This window comes from Drosophila bipectinata, chromosome 3R, assembly GCF_030179905.1.
Source record: "Drosophila bipectinata strain 14024-0381.07 chromosome 3R, DbipHiC1v2, whole genome shotgun sequence".
NCBI lineage: Eukaryota > Metazoa > Arthropoda > Insecta > Diptera > Drosophilidae > Drosophila > Drosophila bipectinata.
The window spans coordinates 28,281,592-28,304,881 of NC_091739.1; the positions used below are offsets into that span (position 1 = coordinate 28,281,592).

General features: G+C 42.9%; 9 protein-coding genes across 14 annotated transcripts; 5 read left to right on the top strand and 4 right to left on the bottom strand.

The window, feature by feature from the left end:
- The first annotated feature begins 129 nt into the window (after nucleotides 1-129).
- Atu (Another transcription unit) lies at nucleotides 130-2,603 on the top strand. Its single transcript, XM_017254774.3, has 4 exons — nucleotides 130-317; nucleotides 374-443; nucleotides 505-1,183; nucleotides 1,238-2,603. The coding sequence occupies exons 1-4, from the start codon at nucleotides 287-289 to the stop codon at nucleotides 2,540-2,542; spliced, it is 2,085 nt and encodes a 694-aa protein (XP_017110263.2). The 5' UTR covers nucleotides 130-286; the 3' UTR covers nucleotides 2,543-2,603.
- A 1,888-nt stretch (nucleotides 2,604-4,491) lies between these two features.
- Spec2 (CDC42 small effector protein Spec2) lies at nucleotides 4,492-11,563 on the bottom strand. 2 transcript variants are annotated; one of them, XM_070281008.1, is made up of 3 exons: nucleotides 11,425-11,563; nucleotides 6,365-6,774; nucleotides 4,492-5,563 (listed from the first exon to the last, which is right to left on the bottom strand). In XM_070281008.1, the coding sequence occupies exons 2-3, from the start codon at nucleotides 6,611-6,613 to the stop codon at nucleotides 5,555-5,557; spliced, it is 258 nt and encodes an 85-aa protein (XP_070137109.1). In that variant the 5' UTR covers nucleotides 6,614-6,774; nucleotides 11,425-11,563; the 3' UTR covers nucleotides 4,492-5,554. The 2 variants fall into 2 exon arrangements, with proteins under 2 accessions (XP_070137109.1, XP_017110270.1); XM_017254781.3 differs by having other exon boundaries at nucleotides 11,319-11,459.
- Nucleotides 9,828-11,558, bottom strand: Dph4 (Diphthamide biosynthesis 4). 4 transcript variants are annotated; one of them, XM_070281007.1, is made up of 2 exons: nucleotides 11,425-11,558; nucleotides 9,828-10,425 (listed from the first exon to the last, which is right to left on the bottom strand). In XM_070281007.1, exon 2 carries the CDS (start codon nucleotides 10,423-10,425, stop codon nucleotides 9,868-9,870), a length of 558 nt encoding a protein of 185 aa, XP_070137108.1. In that variant the 5' UTR covers nucleotides 11,425-11,558; the 3' UTR covers nucleotides 9,828-9,867. The 4 variants fall into 4 exon arrangements, with proteins under 4 accessions (XP_070137108.1, XP_017110267.2, XP_017110269.2 ...); XM_017254778.3 differs by having other exon boundaries at nucleotides 11,319-11,447; XM_017254780.3 differs by lacking the exon at nucleotides 11,425-11,558 and adding an exon at nucleotides 10,480-10,667 and having other exon boundaries at nucleotides 9,829-10,425.
- Nucleotides 11,564-11,925: 362 nt separating the features above from the next.
- Nucleotides 11,926-13,482, top strand: RpL13A (ribosomal protein L13A). The gene is made up of 3 exons (XM_017231345.3): nucleotides 11,926-12,068; nucleotides 12,430-12,670; nucleotides 13,039-13,482. Exons 1-3 carry the CDS (start codon nucleotides 12,048-12,050, stop codon nucleotides 13,392-13,394), a joined length of 618 nt encoding a protein of 205 aa, XP_017086834.2. The 5' UTR covers nucleotides 11,926-12,047; the 3' UTR covers nucleotides 13,395-13,482.
- A 325-nt stretch (nucleotides 13,483-13,807) lies between these two features.
- On the top strand, nucleotides 13,808-14,684 carry LOC108118584 (3-oxoacyl-[acyl-carrier-protein] reductase-like). Its single transcript, XM_017231344.3, has one exon. The coding sequence runs from the start codon at nucleotides 13,826-13,828 to the stop codon at nucleotides 14,597-14,599; it is 774 nt and encodes a 257-aa protein (XP_017086833.2). The 5' UTR covers nucleotides 13,808-13,825; the 3' UTR covers nucleotides 14,600-14,684.
- Nucleotides 14,685-15,006: 322 nt separating this feature from the next.
- LOC108118587 (3-oxoacyl-[acyl-carrier-protein] reductase FabG) lies at nucleotides 15,007-15,944 on the top strand. The gene has a single exon (XM_017231348.3). The coding sequence runs from the start codon at nucleotides 15,071-15,073 to the stop codon at nucleotides 15,842-15,844; it is 774 nt and encodes a 257-aa protein (XP_017086837.1). The 5' UTR covers nucleotides 15,007-15,070; the 3' UTR covers nucleotides 15,845-15,944.
- A 190-nt stretch (nucleotides 15,945-16,134) lies between these two features.
- Nucleotides 16,135-17,289, bottom strand: LOC108118586 (3-oxoacyl-[acyl-carrier-protein] reductase FabG). The gene has a single exon (XM_017231346.3). It carries the CDS (start codon nucleotides 17,164-17,166, stop codon nucleotides 16,372-16,374), a length of 795 nt encoding a protein of 264 aa, XP_017086835.2. The 5' UTR covers nucleotides 17,167-17,289; the 3' UTR covers nucleotides 16,135-16,371.
- LOC108118588 (glucose 1-dehydrogenase) lies at nucleotides 17,227-18,282 on the bottom strand. The gene has a single exon (XM_017231350.3). The coding sequence runs from the start codon at nucleotides 18,224-18,226 to the stop codon at nucleotides 17,456-17,458; it is 771 nt and encodes a 256-aa protein (XP_017086839.2). The 5' UTR covers nucleotides 18,227-18,282; the 3' UTR covers nucleotides 17,227-17,455.
- Nucleotides 18,283-18,792: 510 nt separating this feature from the next.
- Nucleotides 18,793-23,175, top strand: Wdr33 (WD repeat domain 33). 2 transcript variants are annotated; one of them, XM_017231362.3, is made up of 9 exons: nucleotides 18,793-18,931; nucleotides 19,022-19,396; nucleotides 19,487-19,756; nucleotides 19,816-19,967; nucleotides 20,893-20,990; nucleotides 21,057-21,183; nucleotides 21,249-21,482; nucleotides 21,545-21,756; nucleotides 21,819-23,175. In XM_017231362.3, the coding sequence occupies exons 2-9, from the start codon at nucleotides 19,106-19,108 to the stop codon at nucleotides 22,931-22,933; spliced, it is 2,499 nt and encodes an 832-aa protein (XP_017086851.2). In that variant the 5' UTR covers nucleotides 18,793-18,931; nucleotides 19,022-19,105; the 3' UTR covers nucleotides 22,934-23,175. The 2 variants fall into 2 exon arrangements, with proteins under 2 accessions (XP_017086851.2, XP_017086850.2); XM_017231361.3 differs by having other exon boundaries at nucleotides 19,037-19,396.
- Nucleotides 23,176-23,290: the final 115 nt, after the last annotated feature.

A 23,290-nucleotide genomic window follows, 5' to 3' on the forward strand; every position in this document is an offset into this window, starting at 1 on the left:
GAACTTTGTCCATTCCTTTGGTTTCTAAATTATTCTATGCTTTTTTCATATACATTTATTTCTAATTTTAAGTTTTTTCGCTATCATATATGTGTTGAATTGGTGTATTGCAGGTTAAAATAGTTGTTTACAATATATCGATTGCTGGCAGCGCTAGAAGCGATACAAAAATCGCAGCTCTCCGTCTCTTGATATTAATCGAATTGTCTGAACGTACTTGTACCTCCCAAACTCAATTTTATTACCCGGTTTTTCTATTTGCAATTTTTCCATATCGTTTTAAAAAATGGGTGATCCAACATCAGACGACGAAAGTGGTGAGTTAATTCCTTTGTCCATGGATCTGTAATATTTCAATTATGCTGGCTTCCAGGTTCATCCGGATCAAGTCGCAGTGGGAGCCGCAGCCGCAGTGGCACACCGCAAGGAGGGAGTGCACCCGGGTGAGCTTATAACTGGATGCCAATCAGTTTACAACTTAACATTTTATATTGCCTGTCTTAGATCCCCTACTAGCCAAAAGTCTGGTAGCGGAAGCGATCGCTCACGTTCTGGTTCCCGGTCGTCAAGATCTCGCTCGGGATCTGGTTCGCCACGCAGTGCAAGGTCAGGATCTGCTCACAGCAAACGTTCGGGCTCGCATCAGAGTCGTAGATCGGGAACGCCCCATAGCCGCAGATCTGGATCTCAACATAGCCAGAAATCTGGATCTCCCCAAAGCCACAGATCCGGCTCGGCTCAAAGCGCCAAGTCTCGTTCCCGATCTCGCAGTCGCAGTGGTAAAGAAGAATCCCGTTCAAATTCACCCAACCTTCAGATTGACGATGAACGTGCCAACTCAAAGAGCAAGAGCAGGAGTCGCAGTAGGAGCAGAAGTGGCAGCCGCAAGGGTGGGAGCCACAGAAGCGGCAGCCACAGGAGCGGTAGTCATAAAAGTGGAAGTCGTGCCTCGAGGTCTCGCTCGAAGACTGGGTCGCCAACATCGAACCGTAGTCGCAGCCGGAGTCAAAGTGGTTCTGGTTCTGGTAGTGATATAGGTGTTCCTAAAAAGAAGGTGCAACGCTCAGGTGGTTCCGACCAAGAAAAACGGAAGAGTGGAAGTGATAGCGACATGGAGGAGTCTCCAACCAAAGCGAAGAAGTCGCGATTAATCGATTCGGACAGTGAGAGTGAGGTCGATGAGGTGAGACTACTAATTTTTAACAAAACTTTGTAGTCATTTCCTAAAATTTTTCAGAAGAAGAAGGCTGCGCCCGCAGCTGCAGATATTTTTGGCGATGCTGATGATATCAGTGACGATGAAGAAGAAGCCCAAGCGGCGGCCAGTAAATCCCCAGCGCGTTCAAAGAGTCGCAGCCTCAGCAGGTCCCGATCGCGTAGTCGTTCAATGAGTCGCTCCCGTTCAAGGTCCAGATCCCGTTCTCGGGACAGAGCTGAAGTCCAGACAGAGCCCCCACCGAAGGAAGACGAGCCCGAACCTCTGCCTGAAACCAGAATCGATGTAGAGATACCGCGAATTTCAGCCGACCTTGGTAAAGAGCAACACTTCATCAAACTACCGAATTTCTTGTCTGTGGTCACGCATCCCTTCGATCCCGAGACCTATGAGGATGAAATCGACGAAGAGGAAACCATGGACGAGGAGGGTAGACAGCGCATTAAGCTCAAAGTGAGCAACACGATTCGATGGCGAGAGTTTATGAACAACAAGGGCGAGATGGTGCGCGAGTCCAATGCAAGATTCGTTCGATGGTCGGATGGCAGCATGTCTCTTCATCTGGGAAACGAGATATTCGATGCTTACAGACAGCCATTGCTGGGTGACCACAATCATTTGTTTATTCGCCAGGGTACTGGTCTGCAGGGCCAGTCTGTTTTCAGGACTAAGCTGACATTCCGTCCGCACTCCACGGAGTCGTTCACTCACAAGAAGATGACCATGTCGCTGGCGGATCGTTCCAGCAAGACCAGCGGTATTAAGATCCTTACGCAGGTGGGCAAGGATCCGACCACGGATCGATACAGCCAGTTGAAAGAGGAGGAGGCTAAGCTTCGTCAAGCTATGCGGAATCAGCACAAGGCTGCACCTAAAAAGAAAAAGGCAGGAGCTAGTGAACCGCTTATTGGTGGCGGAACCTCCTCATATCAGCACGATGATGGTAGCGACGATGAGAATGCTATTAGTTTGAGTGCCATTAAGAACCGGTACAAGAAAAACGCGGGTGGACCGCAAGCGGAGGTGAAGGCATCCACAATTTATTCGTCTGATGAAGACGAGGGCTCTGACTTCGAAGGACGTCGAAGCAAAAAGGTGAGGGACAAGGCAAAGGCCAGCAAGGCTCTTCGCGATTCCGACAGCGAATCAGATGTTGGAAGTGTCAAGAGCGGAAAGAGTGGCAAGAGCGGCGGAGGAGCTGCCAGTGGTAGTGATCGCGAAGGAAGCCGCAAAAGCGCCAGCAGCAAATCTGGCAGTGGCAGTGGAAGCGGTAGTGGCAGTGGAAGTGGTTCCGGCAGCGGGTCAGGAAGTGACAATGACGATTAGGATCCATGTATTGTTTTAACTATTTCATTACATCGCCCAATAAAATAAGATTTCAAATTCATTTATGGCTCATTTTTTGTAAATTGATGCAGAATCACTCCACAATTTGTTTAAGGTATGCCCCTCAAGAATCGGATGAGTATTAGCCAAGTTATGGCCTGCGCAGTGGGCTATAGAGGCCTTCCTTGCATTTTCCCCATTGTTAAAGGGGATGTCCCAGAAAATTTGACAAAAAATCTGATAAATATTTTGTTCCTGGATTTTAGTGCAGATTTGTGGAGAATCGATCTACAAATCTTTTAAAACATTCCGCTCAAGAATCGGATGACTACTGCCAAAGATATGGCCTTCGCAGTGGGCCCTAATGTCCTTCCATGCAATTTCCCCATTTTTGAAGGGGATGTCCCAGAAAATTTGACAAAAAATATGAAAAATATTATGTTCCTAGATTTTGATGCAGATTTGTGGAGAATCGATCTACAAATCTTTTAAAACATTCCGCTTAAGAATCGGATGACTACTGCCAAAGATATGGCCTTCGCAGTGGGCCCTAATGTCCTTCCATGCAATTTCCCCATTTTTGAAGGGGATGTCCCAGAAAATTTAAAAAAAAATCTGAAAAATATTTTGTTCCTAGATTTTGATGCAGATTTGTGGAGAATCGATCTACAAATCTTTTAAAACATTCCGCTTAAGAATCGGATGACTACTGCCAAAGATATGGCCTTCGCAGTGGGCCGTGGAGTCCTTCCATGCAATTTCCCCATTTTTGAAGGGGATGTCCCAGAAAATTTGACAAAAAATCTGAAAAATATTTTTTTCCTATATTTTAATGCAGATTTGTGGAGAATCGATCTACAAATCTTTTAAAACATTCCGCTTAAGAATCGGATGACTACTGCCAAAGATATGGCCTTCGCAGTGGGCCCTAATGTCCTTCCATGCAATTTCCCCATTTTTGAAGGGGATGTCCCAGAAAATTTAAAAAAAAATCTGAAAAATATAATGTTCCTAGATTTTGATGCAGATTTGTGGAGAATCGATCTACAAATCTTTTAAAACATTCCGCTTAAGAATCGGATGACTACTGCCAAAGATATGGCCTTCGCAGTGGGCCCTAATGTCCTTCCATGCAATTTCCCCATTTTTGAAGGGGATGTCCCAGAAAATTTAAAAAAAAATCTGAAAAATATTTTGTTCCTAGATTTTGATGCAGATTTGTGGAGAATCGATCTACAAATCTTTTAAAACATTCCGCTTAAGAATCGGATGACTACTGCCAAAGATATGGCCTTCGCAGTGGGCCGTGGAGTCCTTCCATGCAATTTCCCCATTTTTGAAGGGGATGTCCCAGAAAATTTGACAAAAAATCTGAAAAAAATTTTGTTCCTAGATTTTGATGCAGATTTGTGGAGAATCGATCTACAAATCTTTTAAAACATTCCGCTTAAGAATCGGATGACTACTGCCAAAGATATGGCCTTCGCAGTGGGCCCTAATGTCCTTCCATGCAATTTCCCCATTTTTGAAGGGGATGTCCCAGAAAATTTAAAAAAAAATCTGAAAAAAATTTTGTTCCTAGATTTTGATGCAGATTTGTGGAGAATCGATCTACAAATCTTTTAAAATATTCCGCTCAAGAATCGGATGACTACTGGCAAAGATATCACAGTCTCTCTTCGGCATTTATGGACATTTCCGGCAGGCGTACCTCAACATAGTTGGAGGCTCGGTTGTGTCCAGAGCTCCTGAGGGTCAATATCCAAAGATGCATAGTTTATTGGCCATAAAATCCCCCCGCAAATGGCCCACTTTATCGTGGTCGATTTAAGCGGCCAACAGGAGCACCCGAAATGTGCAATTAGCTGCCCGTTGAACCGCGCCGGAGAAAGATAAAGTCCAGAGTGCCCGCCGATGTTCGCCATAATAAAACACGAAATATTCACGGGTTGTTGCTTTTAAATATATATATATTTTTCCATAAATTATTGCTTAAATATTTTGTTTATACAATTAGTCTATATGCTTAAAACCCAACGCATTTGTTAAACTCTTTCCTCTGTTATCTACAACAGCATTTGATTTTACAAATATATATACTTTCGATTTTTGATGTGGGATACTACAAAGGTACGCTTGGGCTTATACTTGCATTGTCGTCCTGCCTAAAAACCAAATAATCCAGTCTGCTCGGGATCTAGTCCTGCTATGAGGCTAACAATTATTCAATTATTCGAGTTGGGAAGATATACTAAATATAGTGATTTGTGCGTTAAATATGATTGTGCGACACTTTCCGTATTTAGTCCATAACGTTGTGTAAATGCTAGATCAGCTACATTTAAAAAAAGATTCGGTAGTTGCACCACTTAAGCCAAATATCATGGATCAGACTATAATTGTTGTTGGTTGCGCAACTGATTATAAGGCAGTTTTCATGGGCACATACTATACATCATGTTATTGTTGTATGCACTCCAAAATGCGATTATGGAAATGTTTTTCGTTTTTCGTATTTTTTTTATTGGGTAGGAACTAGAACCGGCAAATATATAGTTCCATCCTGATTTTTGGCATTAAGTACATCCAAAAAAATGACTCTGTATACTTTCGTTATTGTATTGTGCTTCCATATTGATTGATTTTAGTCGCTTGGCACTGTTATTTTGCGATTTTTCATATAGCTAATACTCGCAAACAACACCTTGGCAGTTGGCGGCTGAGGGTTAAGGGTTCCATCGATCTTAGCGGGAATGAAATCCGTTGTCGGTTAGTCTGTGCGCATTCTGGAACCTATTTATTAAAATTGCTTTCTGACTTTGTTCTCTCCGTGGTTCGTAGTCCGGGGTCCGTGCTCCGGGTTGTCCGGACACTGTCAGCACCTTCCTCCATTTTCCTGATAACACGCCACAAAGAATGTGTTTCTCTGCTTCTGCTGCTTCACTCCACTTTTTTTTTTGCACGAAATGCATTTTATAGCTGGTATTGCGAGGTGGCTGGGGTAGTCTTCCATCAGCAGGCCTGCAAATGAAAAAAAAAGAAACATGAGTCGAGGATTGCTTGTCAACCGTTTAAGCGACGTACTAGACCGTGGCCAGTACACCGCTCTTCAGCTCCGTTGTCTCAATTAACTACTAAGTCTATCGGCGACAGGGGCGGAGAGCAGGAGGGATCGGATCATCGAGGGCGGGGCACGTTATCAGGCAGCGGGGTCCAAGTAAACGATTGTTTGGCATGCACACCGACCGACCGACCGACTCTCGGTTTTGCGGGGGAGGCGAGATATATTAATTGAATTTGGCCCCGAAATGGGTGTGTTTTATGACATTTGATGGGAAATAAGCTCTGGGATTTGGGTTAAGCTGTGCCTTGTTTATAATTTATTGAAAAATCTGGAATATATGTAATATGATACTTCTTCAAGCTAAAGTCTTTAAGCCACTCGCTGAACTGTACTTTCACATTGACTTCTTGTAGTTTAGCCCCAACCCTGATCTCTGCCACTCAAGATCCATTATCTAGGTAGGTGCTAAATGTCCAAAAGGCTCTTGGATTGCAACAATCGAATCACGAAGACGTGATTCGCACGTTAAGAAAGCCGCCAAACAAGAAGCCAAACAAAACACATGACTCAACAGATCAAGAACCCCAAAGATTCCATACAGTACACATTCTTGAACTTCAAACTCAAGTCCCAATTTTATCATCTTTTTTAATACTTTTAGGAATTTGAATATTCTAGTTTTGATAAAAGCTGAAAGAACAACATGTTTGGGACTCTTTGGTGATTAAGACACTTGAGGAAACACAATGTCTACTCACATGAAGCGAATGTATCGAGTTTGCCTCGTAGCCGCCCTTGCCCTGCATCTGGGTTGAGATCGCGTTGAGGCGGTTCGCCGACAGCTCCACGTCCGCGGATCCAATATGGCCCGTGTGGACAAAGTTCGTGGGATTGCCGATCATGGACCGGTCGATGCGCAGGCGTTGGTGTGGGCGGCGGGAGGGAGAGCGCTGCTGCTGGAAACAGCACGAGAACCACTGCAGCCAGATCTCCCCGTTGCTGGCCATCTTCCCCTCGACTACCTTGCTGGGCCGGCTGGACGGAAGCGGTGTTTCAGTCTTCTGGTATGGCTGTAGCTGCTGTTCCTGGCTGTTTCGATCAATTGTGAGGCAGCTACTCCCGGCCAGGATGACGAAGTGGTGGAGCGTGGAATACGCACCTTCGATACCTAAAAGGGTAATATTAAATTCGATTATTATTAAAGGTCTTAGTTGGTTACTAAAACTACATACTAGTCAGAGGAACCTCTGACGTACTTGGTCTGCTCCAGAAAGTCAGTGACGTACAGAGATGCGCTATTTATTCTACTCGCTTGTATCTCAAACTTGTGTGGGAGGAGGTGGTATCTGCATGCTGTTTGTCTGCTCTAGTTGCTGCCCCACTTGTTACCTTGCTTTTCACTCGGCTACACATTCGCAGATACAGATACTACAAATAATGCCACAGATGCGGGCACCTTGAGCAAGCTATCCACAGAACCGCAGAATAACATGGCCCGAGGTGTTGCCTGGGAAGCCGACAAGTTGCGAAAGAAAAAAAAGCTTTACAAAAATCAACAATTAATTGGCACTTTTGTGTAATTAAGATTGAGAGAAAGACACAAAAGAAACGAAAGAGCCCGGAAAAAAAGAAACAACCCGAACCCGTCTTCCAAGCTATCACTCACGATCTTCGTGGTAAGCTGGCACAACTAGTTCTGGCGAATCGGTAACTCTTTTTCTCGAAATTGAAGCCCCATTGTATCTTCAAGCTCATCTGAATAAATGCCGTAAAATCAGAGAATTATATAATATAATCTCTTGCTTGAAGAAAATTAAAAGAATAGGTCTTGATTTTAAAAAACAAATATCTGAAAGATAGATTACATTGCAGAAACTTTAGGGTTTTCTTATAGATACAGTTCTTGTAAAGCTTTGGATGTCAGAAGACTAGTTGTCTCTGAAGACTCATGTTGACCTAGAATTCTCCACTATTTTTATCCCTTTCCTTAACGGAATTCCACTTTAAAGTCGGATTTCATTAGATCACTGCCATCATTATGCCTGGCTATGACAAACATTTTCCGCGCAATTTCCGCGCGTTGTGGCTCCGGAGGGGGAATCTTCTTGAGCTTTCTACGCGTGTTGCGCAGTCTTCTGTCTTCTGGTCTTCTGGTCTTGTGTCTCCCTCTTGGTTGGGCAATTAAAGCTGCTCAAGCGTCTTTAATGCGCAGTGAAAACAAAATGAAAGTGCCAACCGGCAGGGCAGAGTTGGAGTTGGAGCTGGAGATGGAGCTGGAGCGGCCGGCTTGTATGTATATACATATATCTGCACTTTCTGAGAGCGTACGTTAACGTTATCTTAAATCGCGCTAGGACGCGTGTCACACAACAGCCAACAGCAACAACAACATAACATAATAGCTGTCGGCCAAGTTGGAGCAATTGACAGACGGAGGGAATGGGAAAATGAGCCACCGAATGCGCTAAAGCGTTTCAATTTTCTGTGTCAAAAGGTTATTAAAGTGAGAGATGCCCAAGAGATATGAAAAGACCCAGGCAGCGAAAATTATACACTTAAAAAAGCTTCAAAAAAACTATAATTTTCATAAAAACTAAGAAACTTTTTTAAAGTAAAGTAGCCTTCATATTTCTTGCAGTGTAAATGTTGCAAGAAAGGTACGCACATTTTCCTCTGGCTTTTGTTTTCTCATTCAACTTGAACTGGGGCTGGAAATCAAGTGTTTATCAAGCCTGTCTAGCGTTTTATGTAAATAGCATTTATGCACAAAGATACAAACAAACATATAAACAAACCATCAGATACAAACCATCAGATACAAACTATAGAGTGTATGAGACGGTGTTTGGTTAGAAAACGAAAGCTAGACAACCGTTAATTATCAATCGAGTGACGTACTTATCCGGCCACTGAAACGAGATAAAGGGGGGAGGTCGGGGACTGGGGAGATTGATAAAAATAAAATATTTAAACAGCCTGGCGTATGCGTAATTTGCCGTATCGACCGTAAATTACTTTGCAATCATCCTAAGCAAATGGATTCCAATTTTTTTGCTTAAACTCACTCTCTCAAAGTCATTTATAAACATTTTCTGCTTTCTGAGTTTTTTTGCAGCAGTTGCTGACATCATCATCGGGGTTATTGAATTTGAACAAAAAAAAGCGACACAAAAAATGGGCGAACTCGAGTAATTATAATTACATTTAAGGCGCTTAAAAATACCGCCGCCGTTTTTTGTATCTTAACGGCAATAGACGACTCTTTCAAATATGAAATTTCAATTTCAAAGATACATAAATGGAATTTGGAAAGTATTGAAGAACTAGACGGGCGGATATCTTTTTTATAGACATGATTTTGGAGCAATTATTCCAAATATTGCCAAATAGTCTTAAAAAAAGCACATCAGTTTTTTTATATTCGAAATATTTTTAACCAGAAGTTTTATGTAAGCTATATTTTATACAGTCAGCATTATAATTTTAATGGGAATTTTGTTGGCTCATTAAATATGTATAGATGACTTAACAGGATATGAAATATTATTCCACAAAAACCACAAAAATGACATCTAATTAAACTTACTATTAAAAAACTATAGATAATAACACCCAAAATGAAGTATTTTCGTCCGATGAGATTTCATAACCATGGATTAGACAATCCATTAGGCCCCGGACACAGACTTGACCCAAAAAACTCCCCCAAATAAACACCAAACTGCTCGTAATTTGCCAAACTCCGACAATTCACACGCGCCAAAGACATCAAGTCTGTGGTAATGTCTTTTCGCTCAGCGGAAATGAAATAAAATGTATGCAAAATGAATACCCCAGTAGGGAGTGGAGAAATGGGGACGAGGGGATGGATAGAGGAATACCCAAACGAAATGATGTACCATCAACTTGTTACATCATTTTTGGGCACAACCGGGCGACAAAGAAGGGGCTGGGCTGGCCGAGTGCACGACAACAACGACAACAGCAACGATGACGATGACAACATGCTTTGCATAAGAAAAGACCCATTCAGCCGAGGGGTTCAAGAAACCAATAAACGGTCTGTAAAAATTTAAAGAGTCTCTTAATTGAAAAGCTTAAATCACAGGCATTGTGCTGAACGAAATGCCACAGCAATTTCATTTCATATAAACTCTGGTTCTACCGAAAATTAAAACAATTGTTTAAAAATAAAAATAGCTTGTATAGATTGGCACGAACAATGTAAAAACTTCGGCTTCTGATAGAAAAGTCCCAGTCTTTATTTTTCCATTCCTGTCTGTTTCACAATAATCACTAAAGAACACTCGTTGCACTCCACAATCACTTCGCTGCTGCTGCTTTGTGCTGGAGAGGTGGAGGTGGCTGGTGACTCATCAGTGTCTTTGGGTCCGGGTCCCTCGTACAGATACTGACCGCCGCATCGACAATCGTACGCATAGCTCCACATTGTCGCCGGCTGGCCTTTGTCTGTTGATTTCAGTTCTGGATCGCCATCGTCTTCGTCTTCGATTTCCACTTGGATCCGTTGCATTTCTTCGAGCTGAACATGAGCGTAAATATTACTGTGGGTCTGAAATTTCAACTGTAGTAATTCGGCATCGTAGTGTTTACGCTTAATGGGATCTTTGAGCGTATTCCACGCAACGTTTATCGCATTAAAGTCCCCGTTCTGGGTGCTCTCGCCAGTCAGATTTGGGTCATCTAGCTGGTGTAATTTGTCGGGATGACATTGTAGTATCAGTTGTTTGTAGTTGCACTTGATCTCCTCAAAACTGGCATTGGCTGCGACATTAAGCAGCTCATAAAAGTCGGACATCTGCAAGGGATTGCGATGAAATCAAGAAGGGGCCACAGGTAAATATTTACTGACTTTAAATATACCTTGCGATTAATACAATGTTTGTACTATAGATTGCACTTTATTCATACGAACTTTTATTTATTTATTTATTTGGGAACTAAAAAATGTGCCTTGGATCTTCAGGCTGTAGGCGTGGCGTTTTGCAACACTATACGTTCTTTAGCCCGAAAACAGCTGTTTATTGTTTACCCCTGAACGGAATTAAAAACAGTTGAATTAATCAATACAAAAAATAACCGGTAGCCACCCCCAAGTCCTCATTTCCTACACCCCCCCAACCCCCTCCCAGCTACTTCATATCCATAGTCACGTAGCTGTCAACCGAGACTGGCCTTTGTTGCTGGAAAACGGAAATGTCCCCCAAGAAGGAGTGATGAGTGTGGGAGAGTTCTGTGTTGCTAGGTTGTGATAAAGAGAACAATATCCACACAAATCAGCGCTAGAATGTGCTGTGATCATAATTCCCCCAACCACCAGATCCCACCAAGTCCCGTTCTATAGCGGAGAAAAGTGCTACACACATACATACATATGTACATATTGTCAAAAAGTCAAGCCCCAATTGCACTTGGAGAGTCGAAAAACAAGGTCAACCAACTGGTTCGGCGGCAGCAGCCAAAAATATATATATATATAAACATACACATGAACAAACATACTATAACAACGTATATGGCTGAAAAACCAAGCCAATCGGTCGGCATCGCATACATTGACCCAATTTCAAAATTAGCGAAAAAGGAAAGGAGGGGAAAAACTTGAACTATCTTATAAAATTTAATACCTCACTTCATTTAAAAAGAGAACCCAGCACGGTAGCACAATCTAATTCTAGACTGGAAACTTGCCTTTTATGTGATGGCTTTTCCAGCAGATTAATCACGTGCGGAAAACTTGATTGCTTTGAACTTTCCGGTGTTTATTAAATCGGTTTATTTATGGAAAATCACTCACTTTCAAGAACGTTTGATTTTCAGAACTTTGGCTCAGTCTCTTTAAGCACTTTTTATTGTCGATAGCACTCGGACGTGTCCTTTTTAGTCCTCATACGAGTTGCGGTAATTTTATTAATAAAATTTCATTTGGTCTGCACTTGTTTACGCTTTTTCCGACAGTAAACACCGCAACAACGTCGATGCAGTCCGAAGTTTTTTTTCCAATTGTCTTTCAGTGTTGCGATCTTAGCGATTTTCCGCCACATTTAGCTTTAAACCGCCACATCCCTTGCTGCTTCCTATCCGATATCATCGCCAACTTAACCGGTTGGTTTATGTTATCCGTCTTTGGGGCATAAAGAACACTAGAGAAGTAAAAAATTGAATATTTGGATGGTAAATGATGAGTATATCTTTAACTATTTATATAAGATTGTAAAGATCAATGAAGCGCTCTAAATAACGCAATATCTTTGTTCTCTTGGGACCGGTTTGGAGTAGTGTTCAATAACGAACCAAGAATAGTGATGCACAACATCGATAAATGTTTGAACTAGTGCCAAAGAATCCCAAGCAACCCTGCGTGCTCAACTGCCAACTGTCAACGCGACTTCCGCCTTCTTTTCGTCGGGTTCCTTAAAAATGACTGGTTTAACGAACAGGGTAAGTGCCGAAAAATGGATGAAATAGTGTGCGGCGCCTCGAATAAATGTATGCAAAGTGTAATGGACTAAGTGGCCTATGCGTGTGGGCGCTCAAATGTGCAACAAAAGCAGAAAAACCTATTGTTTTGAGTGTTAGTTGCTTGTGGTACACGTGCATAGGCGCCCACAGCAGCGCCATTAGTGAAAATGTGTGGGGGCCGCCTACATAGCATGCTTGTTAGGAGTGAAATGTAATGAATACTCGTCAATACAAGGAATTTGGACGAAAAAACGTTTTGCATGCATTTGTTTATGCGCTTCCCGCCAACATAACCTCACAAACTGGATTCTGTTTTTTAATAAATGACTCTTTTTTGCAGACCGTTGTTATTGATGGTCGCGGCCATTTGCTGGGCCGTCTGGCCTCCGTGGTCGCCAAGTACCTGTTGCAGGGCGGCAAGGTCGCTGTGGTGCGCTGCGAGGAGCTGAACCTTTCCGGTCACTTCTACAGAAACAAGATTAAGTTCTTGGCCTATCTGCGCAAGCGTTGCAACGTCAACCCGGCTCGTGGTCCTTTCCACTTCCGTGCCCCCTCCAGGATCTTCTACAAGGCTGTTCGAGGTAATGTATCTACTCCGAAAGAATAGTCGTCCCTAGCAGAATCTATGATGTTTTAAAACCTTATTACCTACATTATTTGAACGAGAAACCATGTAAACAAAACAAAACTGAGTAAATCTGCTGCTACAACTATTTAATTACTTTTATTGCCAAAATTCCTTACTAATTACTTTATTTTTCTATTTTAGGTAAGCTATTCAACCAGAAAACAACTTTATTTGAGCTTTGTGATGATTACTACATTCTTACCTACATTATTTGAACGAGAAACCGTGTAACCAACACCAAACTGACGCTTAAAACTAATGCTTTCCGGAATGGATCTGTTACAACACAAACTTATAAACAAATGTATTCCTTCTTTTCAGGAATGATCCCACACAAGACCAAGCGCGGCCAGGCTGCTCTTGCCCGTCTGCGTGTCTTCGATGGCATCCCATCGCCCTATGACAAGCGTCGCCGTGTCGTTGTGCCCATTGCCATGCGTGTGCTGACCCTGCGTTCCGACCGCAAGTACTGCCAGGTCGGTCGTCTGTCCCACGAGGTCGGATGGCACTACCAGGATGTGATCAAGAGCCTGGAGCGCAAGCGCAAGGCCAAGCTGCGCGTCACTCTGAAGCACAACCGCGAGCTGAAGAAGCTGACGGTCAAGGCGCGCGAGAACATCGCCAAGGCCGCCGAGCCCTTCAACAAGATCATCCAATCCTACGGCTACGAGGTTTAAGGACAACAACATGGGCATTATTTCATACGTGCTGACGCGTAGAAGTTTTTTAAAAGAGAATAAAACAACATCTAGTTTAAAAAACAAATTCGTCTTTAGAGGGTCTAATTTTTGTAGAATATTTTGGATAGACCATACAAATCTTTTATGGCGAGGGCTTTTAGAGGAGTTCGACGAGAAAATTACTATCCAATTTTTTTAAAGAATATAATTTATAGAAATGAATCCTAATTGAAATAATGAACAATTTAAAATATATTAATCGAAACTGCATCTACGATCGGGTCAAAACTATGCTGGTAAGCTCTGGAAGCTTTTCCAGAACAGCTGATTTGGAATAGCTTTTTATCCATCAGCTGTTTTTGGAGCAGGGCTATTTCGCATTCATTTTTTTCCGACGGCCCTGGTTAGCAACATAATCATCTCATAAAATGTCAACTTTCAAGGACAAAGTGATTATTGTGACAGGAGCCAGTTCTGGAATTGGCGCCGGGGCAGCTGTTCATTTGGCCAGTCTGGGCGGACTTTTGGTCGTTGTGGGACGCAATGTGGAGAAACTCAAGGAGACGGCTGCCAAGATTGTGGCGGTCGGTGGAGCACCTGCTCTAGAGCTTCAAGCTGACATGACCAAGGAGGCGGACGTAGAGCAGATAGTGACCGCCACTTTAGCCAAATACGGACGCATCGATGTGCTCATCAACAATGCGGGTATTTTGGAGACTGGCTCTATTGAGAACACCAGCTTGGAGCAGTTCGACCGTCTGATCAACACAAATGTGCGCTCCTTGTACCAGCTAACTATGCTGGCCACTCCGGAGTTGATCAAAACAAAGGGAAACATCGTCAATGTCTCCAGCGTCTGCGGACTAAGAGCTTTTCCAGGAGTCCTAGCCTACAATGTCTCCAAGGCAGCGGTGGATCAGTTTACAGCCTGCGTGGCCTTGGAACTGGCTTCCAAAGGTGTTCGCGTTAATGCCGTCAATCCGGGAGTGATTGTCACCGAGATCCACAAGCGTGGTGGTATGGATGAGGAGGCGTATGCCAAGTTCTTGGCGCACTGCAAGGTAACCCATGCTCTGGGTCGTCCTGGAGATGTACAGGAAGTGGCTGCAGCCATTGCCTTCCTGGCCAGCGATGCTGCCAGCTTTAGTACGGGAGTGAGCTTGCCCGTGGACGGAGGTCGCCATGCCATGTGCCCACGATAGTTTGGGACCTTGAGGCAGGAAATTCATTGGAGCATATGAAGAATTTTAGAAAACAAGCGGAATCAAACAGGAAATAAATATATAGAAATAATTAATAATAAAAGTTTAATTTGGGGTGGAATCTGAAAACTAATAGATCTAAAAATATATGTTCTATCTAAATAGGCTTAAATCAAATAGATAATAGAAACCAAATAGTAAATCAAAATTTAATAATAATATTCATATCAGCATCTTGATAGCCACCCAAACAAAAAGATAAATTAATTTTAATTAACACCAAAAGCACGACTCCAACTAGTTTGAATTTCGCAACTGCTAGAAATAAAAGTATTTAGCTTTTAAAGTTTAGCTCTTTATCGATAGTATAATCGACTTGCTCCCCCCAAACACTTGTTGACTTGTGGGGTCTCCAATGTCATTGCCATTATCATAGCCACTCTTGATCGCATCACACGGAATCCAGCAAGTATGCCTAGTTTCAAAGATAAAGTTGTTATTGTGACGGGTGCCAGTTCTGGTATCGGAGCGGGCACGGCTGTCCTTCTGGCCAAACTTGGAGGTCTTTTGACGATTGTGGGCCGAAATGTCGACAAGCTCAAGGAGACAGCGGATCAGATTGTGGCAGCAGGAGGAGCTCCTGCCCTCCAGGTAGCCGCCGATATGAACAAGGAGTCGGATGTCGCAGGCATTGTGACTGAAACTCTGAAGAAGTACGGCCGGATCGATGTGCTGGTCAACAATGCTGGAATTCTGGAGCTGGGCACCATTGAAAATACCAGTCTGGAGCAGTACGATCGTCTAATGAACACCAATGTTCGAGCCATCTACCAGTTGACGATGCTGGTCACCCCGGAACTGGTGAAGACCAAGGGCAACATTGTCAACGTGTCCAGCGTGAATGGCATTCGCTCTTTTCCCGGTGTCTTGGCCTACAACGTCTCGAAAGCCGCCGTGGACCAGTTCACACGGTGCGTTGCCCTTGAACTGGCTCCCAAGGGTGTCCGGGTAAACTCTGTGAATCCCGGTGTGATTATTACCGAGCTGCAGCGTCGTGGCGGCTTGAACGACGAAGCCTACTCCAAGTTTCTGGAGCATGCCAAGGTGACCCATGCTCTGGGACGACCCGGAGAGGTCAAGGAAGTAGCAGCCGCCATAGCCTTCTTGGCCAGCGAAGAGGCCAGCTTTAGTACCGGTATCAGCCTTCCTGTGGACGGAGGTCGCCATGCCATGTGTCCTAGATAATAACGCAACTCATGTTTTTGTTTTTCAAAATTTTCGAAAACAATTAATGTACTTTCTATGTATTTGTTTTTATTTTAATAAAAATTTAATATCGAACGTATTCTGAAGTAATAACGTTTAAAAATATAATTTTTCTAAAGATAGGTCTTGCTTTTTTAGAATTTTATAGATTTGGCATCTCATTTCTACAGTTTTTTAAAAAATATTTTTATTATTTTGAATGGTTTTAAAAGACGCAGGTTTTTGAAAATTTCTTTATAGCATTATAATTTAAGGTAAAAAATTCAAGGTTCCTTTATTTATAAGTTTATTAAAAAGGTATCTTTACTCCTAAATTAAACCACAGTTCTACAGACTTCCTTTGCAAATGAATCGGATTTAATAATTTTTGAATATTTTCGAAAATAGTCTTCAATCCTGTGGAATTTTCGCATTTGCAAATTATCTTGAAAAATTGAACTCTATTCCGAAGTGCAACATGGCGAATGTAAAATGAATGGAATAATAATGGATTAACTGTCAGGAACTTATGGGGGACACATGACTTGCTTGCCTCCGTCGACGGGCAACGTCACACCCGTTACGAAACTGGCCAGTGGACTGGCCAGGAAACAAATGGCAGAAGCCACCTCCGAGGGTTTTCCTATCCTGCCCAGAGCATGAGACTTTTCGGAGCTTTTAACGATACTTGCGTAGGTTTTGTCATCCATTCCGGAGGCCTTGTGAAGATTAGTGCAAATGAAGCCAGGATTTACAGAATTCACCCGAAGACCTTTCGTACCAAAATCCAAAGCCATGGACCTCGTAAACTGATCCATTGCCGCCTGGGACATATTGTACGATAATCGATCGGGGAACGTCCGAAGGCCACACACGCCGGAAACATTGACAATGCACCCCTTGGATCGGAGCAACTGGGGCAGTAAAAGCTTCGACAGGTAGAACGCAGATTTGACATTGGTGTCCATGACATGTGAGAAGCATTCTAGCTCTGTGCTCTGCAAAGTCCCCTCATGCAAGATACCCGCTCCATTGACCAGCACGTCCAGTTTGGCGCCAAAGCGTTCTGTGGTCTTCTTGGCAATGCACTCTACCTCCTCCGGAACGATCAAATCCCCGCAAATACCATACGGTTCGCATCCAATTTTTCGACACTTCTGCAGTATGCTCATAAGACCGTTCTCATCCTGATCCACGAGAGCCAAGCAAGCGCCCAGCCGACAAAACATTTTCGCCGTAGCTAACCCAATCCCAGAGGCTGCGCCGGTGATGAGTACCACCTTGCCGGTGAAGTCCAATACCAGCTTGCCATTGCTGCCCATCGAGTTGAATATCAAAATTTTGAGTAGAAAATTTACAGAAAACAAAAACTACATCAGAAATGGAAGACAGGGAATTTTGAAAAGAGTTTATTTGATGTGACATTCGATTTGTTTTAAATTATTTACATTCTTGGCATATTGGCAAGGTCCTATCCAAATTAGAAAACCCTTTTTTTAATTAATATATTTAATATAATTTACACAATAAAAATATTAAGTCAATATATAAAGTCGAAAATATAAGACTTTTAAATGCATTTCAATCTGAAGAAGTATCTTTCTATGGTCCTTAGCGGGGACACATGGCATGACGACCTCCATCAACAGGAAGACTGACACCAGTGCTAAAGCTAGCCTCGTCGCTGGCAAGGAAGGCTATGGCAGCTGCCACCTCCTTGACATCCCCTGGACGGCCTAGTGCGTGGGTGCTTTTGGAGTGCTCCAGGAACTTCTTGTAGGTCTCCGGATCCATGCCTCCTCGTGAGTGAAGATTGGTCACAGTCACACCAGGATTGACGCAGTTGACCCGAACACCCTTGGGAGCCAGCTCAAGGGCCACACATCGCGTGAACTGATCCACGCCCATTTTAGAGATGTTGTAGGCCAAGACACCGGGAAAGGAGCGAATTCCATTCACGCTGGACACGTTGACTATATTGCCTTTGGATTTGATGAGCTCTGGGGTGGCTAGCATGGTGAGATGATAGATGGCCCGCAGGTTGGTGTTCATCACCCGATCGTACTGTTCCAAGCTCGTGTTCTCAATAGTGCCCGTCTCAATGATTCCGGCATTGTTCACCAGGACATCAAGTTTTCCATACTTTTGGAGAGTCTCTTCCCAGATCCGCTTAGTGTCGGCCTCTTTGGCGATGTCGCCCACGACAAGGGCTGGAGAGGATTCAGCGACTTTGGAGCATTCGGCTGCAACCTTTTTCAGGTTGTCCACATTTCGGCCATTAAGCGCCAAGCATGCTCCATACTTGGCAAACTTTATGGCAGTAGCGGCTCCAATTCCAGAACTGGCTCCCGTAATTAGGACAACCTTACCGGCAAAATTCATGGTGGAAAAATTATGTAAGATGATCTGAAGCTCCCAAGCCAACTGCGCATCTTAATGATTTTATTGAGGGTATTCCAGCCAGAAAAAAAATTGATAAGAAAGATAAGCTAAAAATGCAATTATGGAAGATAATATATAATAGATAAAAAAAACATATATTTATTTTGTAAAAATTAAAACAATTTACCTAAAAAATATGATAGTATTTTAAAGCATTTAAATATAAAGTTGTCAGAAATATTAAAAGTTGAATGAATTCCCTTTTGAATGATTTGTTATCGATAGTCTTAGCGGCATGCGTTAGTGGTTGAGTTTCACTGTGAATGAAACAGCTAGCTAGAAAGCTAGGTATTCCAGCTAGAAAAAAATTGATAAGAAAGATAAGCTTAAAATTCATTTATGGAAGATAAAATAATATAAACAAAAAAAACATATAGTTATTTTGAAAAAAAAAAACAGTTTAACTACAAACTATAATAGTATTTTAAGATAGTTAAATAAAAAGTTGTCAGAAACATTATAAGTTGAATGATTTGTTATCGATAGTTTTAGCGGCATGCGTTGGTGGTTGAGTTTCACTGTGAATGGCAACAAATTCGCGTTGTTCAACAAAAGTAATTTCTAGTTTTAACGCTTTTAACTAATTTTCTACGACTAGATTTAACTAAAAAGTATTGAGCACATGCCAGATATTTAGGGTAGAAAGTAAGTACCACCTTAAATCACAAGCAAAGCCTAAGCTGACCCAAAAACTATATGTGCCAATGTGTGCGTCTATACATATGTGAAAAAAAGAAAATTTTATTGCAGACGCAGAGGAAAATAGACCAAAGGCGGGATAAAAGAAGAGCCAGCTAGCCTAAACTATTAAACAAGAAAATGGACATGTCCCAGCCGCCACCACAATTGCTAACAGCCCCGTCGGCGCTGGCCACCAATTACACGTCTCAGCCACCGCCGTCGGGGGGCGGGCAGCACTATAGGCACCACTACAACCACCCGCACCACGGCTCAGGAAAGCATGGCTACAACCAGTTCAAACCCTTTATGCCAGGAGGATTTCAGCGGCCCTTTGGCATGTCCCAGGACGACTTTGATGGCAAGCGGCTAAGGAAAAGCGTGATGCGAAAGACTGTCGACTACAACGCTTCCATTATCAAGGCTTTAGAGGTGACTTTTTGTTTTGAATTACGGTTCTCTGATTTCAAAGCTTGAGGTGGCGTTTATAAGTTTCATATTTAATGGTTTTGGGTTTTACAGAATCGACTGTGGCAGCGGGATCACCGGGACCGTTTGGCTTTGCAACCCGATAGCATCTACGTGCCCCATATGCAGCCTCCATCAAGCTATCTGGACAACCCTTCGAATGCTGTAACTACGAGATTTGTAAAGACTGCAACAAATAAAATGCGATGCCCCATTTTCACCCTAGCTTGGACGCCTGAAGGTCGGCGGTTGGTCACAGGGGCAAGTTCCGGAGAGTTTACGCTTTGGAATGGTCTGACCTTTAACTTTGAGACTATTCTACAGGTGGGTGTCACCTCACAAACTGTATTAAATGTATTACTTATTCAAACAAATGTTCATAGGCCCACGATATCTCGGTACGAACGATGGTGTGGTCCCACAATGACAGCTGGATGGTGACGGGCGATCACGGCGGCTACGTCAAGTACTGGCAGTCCAACATGAATAACGTGAAGATGTACCAGGCCCACAAGGAGGCGATTAGGGGAATAAGGTATAGCCATTTGATTGCAATTGTCAATTGTATTTACCATTTTGTAGCCGCTGACGCAAGCCCAACAAGTCAGAGCCAAAGACAACAAAAAAACCAAAGTCAGAACCTCAACCGAATCGAGGGACTAGTACGCATTGCTTCTATAGTTTTATTAGTTTGGGGTATTGTTGGATTTCTAGCTAGTTTAGTGGATCGGTTCATTTCAAGGCTGTTGCAAATAAATTTAATAAAGCCGTTCAGCAACAAGCCACCAGTAGATTAGATTGGAATAACTTCCTGGCCCTCCGGTTGGCCCTCTGATTTTTCAGATCTCTGTTTATTGCAAGAAGTTCCTAATATGTTGTAAGACTCACTCTCTTCTGTGATATATCAATAAAAATAATAAGATACCAAGATACAAAATCGAACAATAAATGCCACTGACTAAGATGAAAATAAAAAAAAAACTGCACCATTTTATTTACGCGGCCACGACTTTAACAATAAAATAAAAGCAATGCATCGCACTATTCGAAAATTCGGGGGTTCGAGTGTTTTCTTTATCAGTCCTGGCGATCTATTTTGGCGAATGGGTGATCTTGCGGCCGTATCTATTAGAAACCACTACACTCTTTCAAAGGATGCAATTCAAAGGATTTACGACATTATTTCGGATTTTCATTCTTGGATTTTTAAATAACATACTTTTTACAGAATAACATACTGGTCTTTTTTTCATTTTTTCAATTTAATAAAATAATATTTTCAATAAAAGTGTTCATGTTCAAGACGTATGAGATTTAATAAAATTATTTTGTGAGGTACTGGATAGAATATTTGATATTTGTATTCACTTACTAAGAACTCATAGCCACATTCATAATCACCAGTCAATCCGTCTTTCGTTACGTTCTAACCATTATCCAATGCAATCCAATAAACGCAGTTTCAGCCCCACGGACAGCAAGTTTGTCAGCGGAAGCGATGACGGAACCCTGAGGATTTGGGACTTTATGCGCTGCCAGGAAGAGAGAGTCCTGCGAGGTAAGCTTTCATAGAAAAATATAAGATTTTTAAAATATATGTTAGTAATAACATTTCTGTGATTAGGTCACGGAGCTGACGTCAAATGTGTGCATTGGCATCCCCAGAAGGGAATGATCGTGAGCGGAAGTAAAGATAACCAACAGCCCATCAAGATTTGGGATCCAAAGAGTGGCATCGCCTTGGCCACCCTGTACGTACTAAGAATCTATTCAGAACTATTATATAGATACTTATGTTTTAAACCTTATACTTCAGGCATGCCCACAAATCTACTGTAATGGACTTGAAGTGGAACGACAATGGAAACTGGCTGGTCACTGCTTCCAGAGATCATTTGCTCAAACTGTTCGATATTCGTAATCTTCGGGAGGAGGTACAAGTTTTCCGCGGCCATAAAAAAGAAGCCAGTTCAGTATCCTGGCATCCCATACACGAAGGATTGTTCTGTTCTGGAGGCTCCGATGGTTCCATACTCTTTTGGAATGTTGGGTGAGTTCTTACATTGCCAAAATCTAAAATATTCCTCAAACTCTGTTATTCCTCATTTTAAGGACGGATAAGGAGATTGGTTGTGTTGAAACGGCACATGACAGCATAGTATGGACCTTAGCTTGGCATCCGTTGGGTCATATTCTGTGCTCGGGCTCCAATGACCATACGATCAAGTTCTGGACACGGAACCGTCCTGGAGATTTGATGAGAGACAAATACAATTTGAACACTTTGCCGGCTAGCTTGGCTGCTTTGGATGAGTGTGAATATGGTAGGTTTTTGCTCAACTTTAATCCAATATCAAGATGTTAAGTTTTCTTGTGTATTTTTTAGATGATGCTGTCATACCTGGAATGGGTCCTGAGGACCGCGTAGAATTCACCGAGAGTCTAACCGCTGACAAAGGCTTTATTCCCGGTCTGGATCTTGATCCAAGCAGATCACTCAGTGATCGCGATCGGGAGAAGAAGGTTCCATACAGCAAGCCCATTCCACGAAACTTTCAAGTGCAGTGGGCGGGTCCCCGGCGGGCAGATGATCCCAGCGTGCTCAGTATTCACGATGAGTTGGCTGCCCGGGAAGCCAAGGACTCTACGAGCGGCCTGAGCCAGCAACAGATTAGCGAAAACACACTCGAAGGCATTGTGGCCAGTGGCATGTTAAACGGCCTCGATCCCCAGACTATAGTGGGAGTTTTTGTGTATAATCGGTTCATTAGAGTACATCCCAACTCCCGGCTCATGGCCGCCATTCGCCAAGGGCCCGACTTCCTTAACAAGTATATCGATGCCGGCAAGCTGGAAGAACTAAACGATGTGATACCGCTGCAAGATCGCTCAAGGTCCGTCTCGCCCACTGTGGAGGCGCGTGGAGATGTGGTCTCCCCTCCCACCAAGAAATCCCGCTTTGAACCCAGACAACACAATACCCAGTTGGTGTCTGTAAGAGAACTGCTCCTTCTTAAGAAACCCTTCCTGCCATCCTTGGTGACTGTGAAGGCGCAACAGCCCAAAACGGAGTTTGTAGAAGAGGCACCGCCGGAGCAAATGGAAAGGGAACGAGAGGCAGAACGGGAGCGGCCTCGGGAAAGGGAATGGGACCGGGATCGAGACAACAGAGAGCAGGAGCGAGAGTGGGATCCATCCGGAGGCAGGCCCAATCCATGGGCATCCAACGCACCATGGTCAAACAATGGAAACTCCAATCCAAACCCGAATGGCTTTGGAAATAATGGTCCTGATAACTTTAATGATCGGGATCGTGATTTCCAAAGGGGTGGAAACAATGGAGGCGGAGGTCAACGTCGGAGGCGTGGTAACAATAATTCCGGGCCTGTTGGTAATGGCGGTGGAAACGTCGGAGGAAACGACGCACCGCCCGGTGTTGGCGGAAACGGATATGGAAGTGGAAGAAGTCGCGGCCGCAATAACAACAACAGACGCTACTAATGGCAATCCCACCACAGATCTACATTCATACATTCTTCAGTTGTAAGCCACTCTCCGTCGTTGACTCAATCTCCATTTAGAAGTCTTGCTTTTTAATTTTTACATTTATATTGTTTTAAAATGACCCAAAAACCAAAACCAATTGTAAAATAGTAAAGGGTCCGCCAGATACTTGAACCCAATTGTAATTCAAAAATGCTTTTTTTAACTAGAACTATTTCAAATTAAAAATTGAAAATGAATGCACCCCCATTGAGTATCACTTTTGCCAAGTCATTCTTTTAAATTTTGGAAATCTTTTTAGGGGTTTTAAGTTTAAAATATACATATTTATAAGCCATCTTTCGATTGTTGATT